Raw genomic sequence first — 11,288 nt, 5'->3', positions numbered from 1 at the left:
AATATGTCTGGTGAAGCTTCTTCAGTGTAATGGGATCCTACTAAATAATATGTCTGGTTAAGCTTCTTCAGTGTAATGGGATCCTACTAAATAATATGTCTGGTGAAGCTTCTTCAGTGTAATGGGATCCTACTAAATAATATGTCTGGTGAAGCTTCTTCAGTGTAATGGATCCTACTAAATAATATGCCTGGTGAAGCTTCTTCAGTGTAATGGGATCCTACTAAATAATATGTCTGGTGAAGCTTCTTCAGTGTAATGGGATCCTACTAAATAATATGTCTGGTGAAGCTTCTTCAGTGTAATGGGATCCTACTAAATAATATGTCTGGTTAAGCTTCTTCAGTGTAATGGGATCCTACTAAATAATATGTCTGGTGAAGCTTCTTCAGTGTAATGGGATCCTACTAAATAATATGTCTGGTGAAGCTTCTTCAGTGTAATGGGATCCTACTAAATAATATGTCTGGTTAAGCTTCTTCAGTGTAATGGGATCCTACTAAATAATATGTCTGGTGAAGCTTCTTCAGTGTAATGGGATCCTACTAAATAATATGTCTGGTGAAGCTTCTTCAGTGTAATGGGATCCTACTAAATAATATGTCTGGTGAAGCTTCTTCAGTGTAATGGGATCCTACTAAATAATATGTCTGGTGAAGCTTCTTCAGTGTAATGGGATCCTACTAAATAATATGTCTGGTGAAGCTTCTTCAGTGTAATGGGATCCTACTAAATAATATGTCTGGTTAAGCTTCTTCAGTGTAATGGGATCCTACTAAATAATATGTCTGGTTAAGCTTCTTCAGTGTAATGGGATCCTACTAAATAATATGTCTGGTGAAGCTTCTTCAGTGTAATGGGATCCTACTAAATAATATGTCTGGTGAAGCTTCTTCAGTGTAATGGGATCCTACTAAATAATATGTCTGGTTAAGCTTCTTCACTGTAATGGGATCCTACTAAATAATATGTCTGGTGAAGCTTCTTCACTGTAATGGGATCCTACTAAATAATATGTCTGGTGAAGCTTCTTCAGTGTAATGGGATCCTACTAAATAATATGTCTGGTGAAGCTTCTTCAGTGTAATGGGATCCTACTAAATAATATGTCTGGTTAAGCTTCTTCACTGTAATGGGATCCTACTAAATAATATGTCTGGTGAAGCTTCTTCACTGTAATGGGATCCTACTAAATAATATGTCTGGTGAAGCTTCTTCAGTGTAATGGGATCCTACTAAATAATATGTCTGGTGAAGCTTCTTCAGTGTAATGGGATCCTACTAAATAATATGTCTGGTGAAGCTTCTTCAGTGTAATGGGATCCTACTAAATAATATGTCTGGTGAAGCTTCTTCAGTGTAATGGGATCCTACTAAATAATATGTCTGGTGAAGCTTCTTCAGTGTAATGGGATCCTACTAAATAATATGTCTGGTGAAGCTTCTTCAGTGTAATGGGATCCTACTAAATAATATGTCTGGTTAAGCTTCTTCACTGTAATGGGATCCTACTAAATAATATGTCTGGTGAAGCTTCTTCACTGTAATGGGATCCTACTAAATAATATGTCTGGTGAAGCTTCTTCAGTGTAATGGGATCCTACTAAATAATATGTCTGGTGAAGCTTCTTCAGTGTAATGGGATCCTACTAAATAATATGTCTGGTGAAGCTTCTTCAGTGTAATGGGATCCTACTAAATAATATGTCTGGTGAAGCTTCTTCAGTGTAATGGGATCCTACTAAATAATATGCCTGGTGAAGCTTCTTCAGTGTAATGGGATCCTACTAAATAATATGTCTGGTGAAGCTTCTTCAGTGTAATGGGATCCTACTAAATAATATGTCTGGTGAAGCTTCTTCAGTGTAATGGGATCCTACTAAATAATATGTCTGGTTAAGCTTCTTCAGTGTAATGGGATCCTACTAAATAATATGTCTGGTGAAGCTTCTTCAGTGTAATGGGATCCTACTAATAATATGTCTGGTGAAGCTTCTTCAGTGTAATGGGATCCTACTAAATAATATGTCTGGTGAAGCTTCTTCAGTGTAATGGGATCCTACTAAATAATATGCCTGGTGAAGCTTCTTCAGTGTAATGGGATCCTACTAAATAATATGTCTGGTGAAGCTTCTTCAGTGTAATGGGATCCTACTAAATAATATGTCTGGTGAAGCTTCTTCACTGTAATGGGATCCTACTAAATAATATGTCTGGTGAAGCTTCTTCAGTGTAATGGGATCCTATTACACTGAAGAAGCTTCACCAGGCATATTATTTAGTAGGATCCCATTACACTGAAGAAGCTTCACCAGACATATTATTTAGTAGGATCCCATTACACTGAAGAAGCTTCACCAGACATATTATTTAGTAGGATCCCATTACACTGAAGAAGCTTCACCAGACATATTATTTAGTAGGATCCCATTACACTGAAGAAGCTTAACCAGACATATTATTTAGTAGGATCCCATTACACTGAAGAAGCTTCACCAGACATATTATTTAGTAGGATCCCATTACACTGAAGAAGCTTCACCAGACATATTATTTAGTAGGATCCCATTACACTGAAGAAGCTTCACCAGACATATTATTTAGTAGGATCCCATTACACTGAAGAAGCTTCACCAGACATATTATTTAGTAGGATCCCATTACACTGAAGAAGCTTCACCAGACATATTATTTAGTAGGATCCCATTACACTGAAGAAGCTTCACCAGCATATTATTTAGTAGGATCCCATTACACTGAAGAAGCTTCACCAGACATATTATTTAGTAGGATCCCATTACACTGAAGAAGCTTCACCAGACATATTATTTAGTAGGATCCCATTACACTGAAGAAGCTTCACCAGACATATTATTTAGTAGGATCCCATTACACTGAAGAAGCTTCACCAGACATATTATTTAGTAGGATCCCATTACACTGAAGAAGCTTCACCAGACATATTATTTAGTAGGATCCCATTACACTGAAGAAGCTTCACCAGACATATTATTTAGTAGGATCCCATTACACTGAAGAAGCTTCACCAGACATATTATTTAGTAGGATCCCATTACACTGAAGAAGCTTCACCAGACATATTATTTAGTAGGATCCCATTACACTGAAGAAGCTTCACCAGACATATTATTTAGTAGGATCCCATTACAGTGAAGAAGCTTCACCAGACATATTATTTAGTAGGATCCCATTACACTGAAGAAGCTTCACCAGACATATTATTTAGTAGGATCCCATTACACTGAAGAAGCTTCACCAGACATATTATTTAGTAGGATCCCATTACACTGAAGAAGCTTCACCAGACATATTATTTAGTAGGATCCCATTACAGTGAAGAAGCTTCACCAGACATATTATTTAGTAGGATCCCATTACACTGAAGAAGCTTCACCAGACATATTATTTAGTAGGATCCCATTACACTGAAGAAGCTTCACCAGACATATTATTTAGTAGGATCCCATTACACTGAAGAAGCTTCACCAGACATATTATTTAGTAGGATCCCATTACACTGAAGAAGCTTAACCAGACATATTATTTAGTAGGATCCCATTACACTGAAGAAGCTTCACCAGACATATTATTTAGTAGGATCCCATTACACTGAAGAAGCTTCACCAGACATATTATTTAGTAGGATCCCATTACACTGAAGAAGCTTCACCAGACATATTATTTAGTAGGATCCCATTACACTGAAGAAGCTTCACCAGACATATTATTTAGTAGGATCCCATTACACTGAAGAAGCTTCACCAGACATATTATTTAGTAGGATCCCATTACACTGAAGAAGCTTCACCAGACATATTATTTAGTAGGATCCCATTACACTGAAGAAGCTTAACCAGACATATTATTTAGTAGGATCCCATTACACTGAAGAAGCTTCACCAGACATATTATTTAGTAGGATCCCATTACACTGAAGAAGCTTCACCAGACATATTATTTAGTAGGATCCCATTACACTGAAGAAGCTTAACCCAGACATATTATTTAGTAGGATCCCATTACACTGAGAAGCTTCACCAGACATATTATTTAGTAGGATCCCATACACTGAAGAAGCTTCACCAGACATATATTTAGTAGGATCCCATTACACTGAAGAAGCTTAACCAGACATATTATTTAGTAGGATCCCATTACAACTGAGAAGCTTCAACCAGACTATTATTTAGTAGGATCCCATTACACTGAAGAAGCTTCACCAGACATATTATTTAGTAGGATCCCATTACACTGAAGAAGCTTCACCAGACATATTATTTAGTAGGATCCCATTACACTGAAGAAGCTTCACCAGACATATTATTTAGTAGGATCCCATTACACTGAAGAAGCTTCACCAGACATATTATTTAGTAGGATCCCATTACACTGAAGAAGCTTCACCAGACATATTATTTAGTAGGATCCCATTACACTGAAGAAGCTTCACCAGACATATTATTTAGTAGGATCCCATTACACTGAAGAAGCTTCACCAGACATATTATTTAGTAGGATCCCATTACACTGAAGAAGCTTCACCAGACATATTATTTAGTAGGATCCCATTACACTGAAGAAGCTTCACCAGACATATTATTTAGTAGGATCCCATTACACTGAAGAAGCTTCACCAGACATATTATTTAGTAGGATCCATTACACTGAAGAAGCTTCACCAGACATATTATTTAGTAGGATTCCCATTACACTGAAGAAGCTTAACCAGACATATTATTTAGTAGGATCCCATTACACTGAAAAGCTTCACCAGACCCCCATCATTATTTGTAGGGATCCCATACACTGAAGAAAGCTTCACCAGACATATTATTTAGTAGGATCCCATTACACTGAAGAAGCTTCACCAGGCATATATTTAGATAGGATCCCATTACACTGAAGAAGCTTCACCAGACATATTATTTGTAGGATCCAATTACACTGAAGAAGCTTCACCAGACATATTATTAGTAGGATCCATTACACTGAAGAAGCTTCACCAGACATATTATTTAGTAGGATCCCATTACACTGGAAAGAAGCTTCACCAGACATATTATTTAGTAGGATCCCATTACAGGGAAGAAGCTTCACCAGACATATTATTTAGTAGGATCCCATTACACTGAAGAAGCTTCACAGACCATATTATTTAGTAGGATCCCATTACACTGAAGAAGCTTCACCAGACATATTATTTAGTAGGATCCCATTACACTGAAGAAGCTTCACCAGACATATTATTTAGTAGGAACCATTACACTGAAGAAGCTTCACCAGACATATTATTTAGTAGGATCCCATTACACTGAAGAAGCTTCACCAGACATATTATTTAGTAGGACCCATTACACTGAAGAAGCTTAACCAGACATATTATTTAGTAGGATCCCATTACACTGAAGAAGCTTCACCAGACATATTATTTAGTAGGATCCCATTACACTGAAGAAGCTTCACCAGACATATTATTTAGTAGGATCCCATTACACTGAAGAAGCTTCACCAGGCATATTATTTAGTAGGATCCCATTACACTGAAGAAGCTTCACCAGACATATTATTTAGTAGGATCCCATTACACTGAAGAAGCTTCACCAGACATATTATTTAGTAGGATCCCATTACACTGAAGAAGCTTAACCAGACATATTATTTAGTAGGATCCCATTACACTGAAGAAGCTTAACCAGACATATTATAGTAGGATCCCATTACACTGAAGAAGCTTCACCAGACATATTATTTAGTAGGATCCCATTACACTGAAGAAGCTTCACCAGACAGATTTAGTAGGATCCCATTACACTGAAGAAGCTTCACCAGACATATTATTTAGTAGGATCCCATTACACTGAAGAAGCTTCACCAGACATTTTATTTAGTAGGATCCCATTACACTGAAGAAGCTTCACCAGACATATTATTTAGTAGGATCCCATTACACTGAAGAAGCTTAACCAGACATATTATTTAGTAGGATCCCATTACACTGAAGAAGCTTCACCAGACATATTATTTAGTAGGATCCCATTACACTGAAGAAGCTTCACCAGACATATTATTTAGTAGGATCCCATTACACTGAAGAAGCTTCACCAGACATATTATTTAGTAGGATCCCATTACACTGAAGAAGCTTCACCAGCATATATTTAGTAGGATCCCATTACACTGAAGAAGCTTCACCAGACATATTATTTAGTAGGATCCCATTACACTGAAGAAGCTTCACCAGACATATTATTTAGTAGGAACCCATTACACTGAAGAAGCTTCACCAGACATATTATTTAGTAGGATCCCATTACACTGAAGAAGCTTCACCAGACATATTTTAGTAGGATCCCATTACACTGAAGAAGCTTCACCAGACATATTATTTAGTAGGATCCCATTACACTGAAGAAGCTTCACCAGACATATTATTTAGTAGGATCCCATTACACTGAAGAAGCTTCACCAGACATATTATTTAGTAGGATCCCATTACACTGAAGAAGCTTCACCAGACATATTATTTAGTAGGATCCCATTACAGTGAAGAAGCTTAACCAGACATATTATTTAGTAGGATCCCATTACACTGAAGAAGCTTCACCAGGCATATTATTTAGTAGGATCCCATTACACTGAAGAAGCTTCACCAGACATATATTTAGTAGGATCCCATTACACTGAAGAAGCTTCACCAGACATATTATTTAGTAGGATCCCATTACACTGAAGAAGCTTCACCAGACATATTATTTAGTAGGATCCCATTACACTGAAGAAGCTTCACCAGACATATTATTTAGTAGGATCCCATTACACTGAAGAAGCTTAACGAGACATATTATTTAGTAGGATCCCATTACACTGAAGAAGCTTCACCAGACATATTATTTAGGAGGATCCCATTACACCTCTTTGTTTGTCACTAAGAAAGCTTCACTTAATTAAGTTTGTGTATTTGGTTGTTGATTCAGTTAGACCATGTTCCCCAAGGTCATTGAATTGAGAGAGAGAGAGACAGAAGGAAGTGAGAGGCCATTCAAGCTGGTCACCAGGACGACGATTAAGGCCCCCCCCCCCACCACCTCTCTGATTCAGATTCAGGGGTTAAATGCAGGTATCCCCTTTTTCCATCCTCACAATACATCTGTTATTTCAGAATATCTAGACAGGTTGGCTGGCTATTGACCCTGCTTTGTAGTACACCCCCCCCCCCCCCCCCTCAGCTGTACAGTTCCTGCCGTAAAGTGTGCCTAGCTCACACAGTCAATTCCTGCCGTAAAGTGTGCCTAGCTCACACAGTCAAGTTCCTGCCGTAAAGTGTGCCTATCTCACACAGTCATTACTCAGTAGTATAGTGAATATCTAGACAGGTTGGCTGCCGTAAAGTGTGCCTATCTCACACAGTCATTACTCAGTAGTATAGTGAATATCTAGACAGGTTGGCTGCCGTAAAGTGTGCCTAGCTCACACAGTCATTACTCAGTAGTATAGTGAATATCTAGACAGGTTGGCTGCCGTAAAGTGTGCCTAGCTCACACAGTCATTACTCAGTAGTATAGTGCCACACTGCCAGATAAAGAGCCTCTGAAAGGAGCCTTACCTTCTTCACGTTCCCTGAGTGGTCTGAAATACAAAGCACAACATAGCTGAGTGTACAACACTACACACACACACACACACTCACTACACACACACACACACCTGCAGAAAACATAGTGTCAAAGAAAACACACACACACGCTACACACACGCACACACACCACCACTAAACGCTACACACACGCACGCACGCGCATGCAACACACACACACACCACACACAACACTACACCACACACCACACACGCGCAACACACACACACTACACACACACACACACTACACACACTACACACACCTGCAGAAAACATAGTGTCAAAGAAACACACTACACACACACACACACACACACACACACACACACACACACACACACAACACACACACACACACACACACACCCACACACACACTCAAACACCACCCACACTGCAGAAAAACATAGTGTCAAAGAAACACCTACACACACACACACACACCACACACACACACACACACACACACACACAACACACACACACACACACACTACACACACTACACACACCTGCAAAACATAGTGTCAAAGAAAACACACACACGCACACACACACTTTAGTGGTTCTACCTGAGTTGCGTCCGCAGCCTGGTACTCTTCCCAGACATTCTTTATGAGCGGCCATTCTGCAACGACTACAACGATACCCCTGGAAGAATATCCCCCTGAGAGACAGAGAAGGAGGAGGGAGGGAGGGAGACAGAGAGAGAGAAGGAGAGATACAAGAGGGAGGGAGAGAGTATAGAGAGAAGGAGAGATAGAAGGAGGGAGGGAGAGAGTATAGAGAGAGAAGGAAGGAGAGAGATAGAAGGAGGGAGAAGAGTATAGAGAGAGAAGGAGAGGAGAGCGAGAGAGAAGGAGGGAGGGAGCGAGTATATAGAGAGAGAAGGAGGGAGGGAGCGAGTATAGAAAGAGAAGGAGGGAGGGAGAGAGTATAGAGAGAGAAGGGGAGGGAGAGAGTATAGAGAGAGAAGAAGGAGAGAGAAAGAGAGAGAATGGAGAGAGAGAGAGAAGGGAGAGGAGAGAGTATAGAGAGAGAAGGAAGAGAGAGAGAGAGAGAGGGAGAGAGTATAGAGAGAGAAGGAAGGCGAGAGAGAGAGAAGAGAGAAGGAGGGAGCAAGTATAGAGAGAGAAATTAAAGAGAGAGAGGAGGGATAGAGAGATTAAAGAGAGACAGAGATTAACCAGTGAAGAACACACACCATTATAAATACAACCCATATTTATGCTTATTTATTTTATCTTGTGTCCTTTACCATTTGTACATTGTTAAAACACTGTATATATATAATATGACATTTGTAATGTCTTTATTGTTTTGAAACTTCTGTATGTGTAATGTTTACTGTTAATTTGTATTGTTTATTTCACTTTATATATTCACTTTATATATTATCTACCTCACTTGCTTGGGCAATGTTAACACATGTTTCCCATGCCAATAAAGCCATTGAATTGAATTGATTAAAGAGAAACGAGGGAGAGAGAGAGATTAGAGAGAGGAGAGTGAGATTGTGAGAAGTCAATCTATCTATCTTTCTATCTATCTGTCTGTATGGAGAGTACTATTTAACTAACTTTAGCAGTCTCATGGCTTGGGCGTGGAATCAGTCTCATGGCTTGGGCGTGGAATCAGTCTCATGGCTTGGGCGTGGAATCAGTCTCATGGCTTGGCGTGGAATCAGTCTCATGGCTTGGGCGTGGAATCAGTCTCATGGCTTGGGCGTGGAATCAGTCTCATGGCTTGGGCGTGGAATCTGTCTCATGGCTTGGGGGTAGAATCTGTCTCATGGCTTGGGCGTGGAATCAGTCTCATGGCTTGGGCGTGGAATCAGTCTCATGGCTTGGGCGTGGAATCAGTCTCATGGCTTGGCGTGGAATCAGTCTCATGGCTTGGGCGTGGAATCTGTCTCATGGCTTGGGCGTGGAATCAGTCTCATGGCTTGGGCGTGGAATCAGTCTCATGGCTTGGGCGTGGAATCAGTCTCATGGCTTGGGCGTGGAATCAGTCTCATGGCTTGGGCGTGGAATCAGTCTCATGGCTTGGGCGTGGAATCAGTCTCATGGCTTGGGCGTGGAATCAGTCTCATGGCTTGGGCGTGGAATCAGTCTCATGGCTTGGGCGTGGAATCAGTCTCATGGCTTGGGCGTGGAATCTGTCTCATGGCTTGGGGTGAATCTGTCTCATGGCTTGGGCGTGGAATCAGTCTCATGGCTTGGGCGTGGAATCTGTCTCATGGCTTGGGCGTGGAATCAGTCTCATGGCTTGGGCGTGGAATCAGTCTCATGGCTTGGGCGTGGAATCTGTCTCATGGCTTGGGCGTGGAATCAGTCTCATGGCTTGGCGTGGAATCAGTCTCATGGCTTGGGCGTGGAATCAGTCTCATGGCTTGGGCGTGGAATCAGTCTCATGGCTTGGGCGTGGAATCAGTCTCATGGCTTGGGCGTGGAATCAGTCTCATGGCTTGGGCGTGGAATCAGTCTCATGGCTTGGGCGTGGAATCAGTCTCATGGCTTGGGCGTGGAATCTGTTCCGGGCCTTGTTGGTTCCAGAGGCATCGGTACCGCTTGCCATGCAGTAGCTGAGAGAACAGTCTATGACTTGGGTTGCTGGAATCTGACAATTTTTAGGGCCTTCCTCCACCGCCTGGTATAGAGGTCCTGGATGGCAGGAAGTTTGGCCCCGGTGATGTACTGGGCCTTACGCACTACCCTCTGTAGCGCCTTGCGGTCGGAGGCCGAGCAGTTTCCATAACAGTTTCCATAACAAGAGTTGATGCAGCCAGTCAAGATGCTCTCGATGGTGCAGCTGTAGAACTTTTTGGGATCTGAGGAGCTTGTGTGTGTGTGTGTGTGTGTGCGTGCGCGTGTGTGTGTGCGTGTGCGTGTGCGCGCGTGTGTGTACCTGAGGAGCATACTGCAGGCCTTGCAGGAGGTGGTATCTTCAAAGCAGTGCATCTGGAAGTCATGACTGTTGGCAGTACAGTTCTCTGGACACATGTTGGACCTGCGGATCAATCAAACAATCAACCAACCAAATAAATCCACCAGTCAGTCAGTCTGTCCATTAGTCAATCCCTACCTCCCCCCTCCATCCCAATCCCTCCCTCCCTCCCTCCATCCATCCACCAATTCCACCCTCCCTCCCTCCATCCATCAATCCCTCCCTCCCTCCATCCATTCACCAATCCCTCCCTCCCTCCATTCACCAATCCCTCCCTCCCTCCATCCATCCACCAATCCCTCCCTCCCTCCATCCAATCACCAATCCCTCCCTCCCTCCCTCCATCCATTCACCAATCCCTCCTTCCCTCCATCCATCCACCAATCCCTCCCTCCATCCATCCCTCCCTCCCTCCCTCCATCCATCCACCAATCCCTCCCTTCATCCCACCATCCACCAATCCATCCCTTTCTCCATCCATGCACCAATCCCTCCCCCCTCCCTCCCTCCATCCATGCACCAATCCCTCCCCCCTCCCTCCCTCCATCCATTCTCCAATCCCTCCCTCCCTCCATCCATCTACCAATCCCTCCCTCCCTCCATCCATTCACCAATCCCTCCCTCCCTCCATCCATGCACCAATCCCTCCCTCCCTCCATCCATCCCTCCCTCCCTCCATCCAGCC

At 41.9% G+C, this 11,288-nt stretch overlaps 2 protein-coding genes across 2 annotated transcripts in view; both read right to left on the bottom strand.

Moving 5' to 3' along the window:
* vav1 (vav guanine nucleotide exchange factor 1) overlaps positions 1-11,288 on the bottom strand; it is an 87,336-nt gene that overhangs the window by 34,282 nt on the left and 41,766 nt on the right. The gene's annotated exons all lie outside the window — the stretch shown is intronic.
* LOC116358880 (proto-oncogene vav-like) overlaps positions 7,312-11,288 on the bottom strand; it is a 4,407-nt gene continuing 430 nt past the window's right edge. Inside the window, exons 2-4 of the mRNA XM_031811150.1 lie at positions 10,565-10,666; positions 8,230-8,324; positions 7,312-7,647 (exon numbers count right to left, since the gene is read on the bottom strand). Coding sequence (XP_031667010.1) covers positions 7,568-7,647; positions 8,230-8,324; positions 10,565-10,666 — 277 coding nt within the window. The 3' untranslated portion in view covers positions 7,312-7,567. The remainder of the gene's footprint in view (positions 7,648-8,229; positions 8,325-10,564; positions 10,667-11,288) is intronic.

The sequence above is a fragment of the Oncorhynchus kisutch genome, unplaced genomic scaffold, assembly GCF_002021735.2.
Source record: "Oncorhynchus kisutch isolate 150728-3 unplaced genomic scaffold, Okis_V2 Okis01b-Okis20b_hom, whole genome shotgun sequence".
NCBI lineage: Eukaryota > Metazoa > Chordata > Actinopteri > Salmoniformes > Salmonidae > Oncorhynchus > Oncorhynchus kisutch.
Note: the sequence above shows the minus strand (reverse complement) of the source record. Positions and strands in the feature narration are given on the sequence as shown.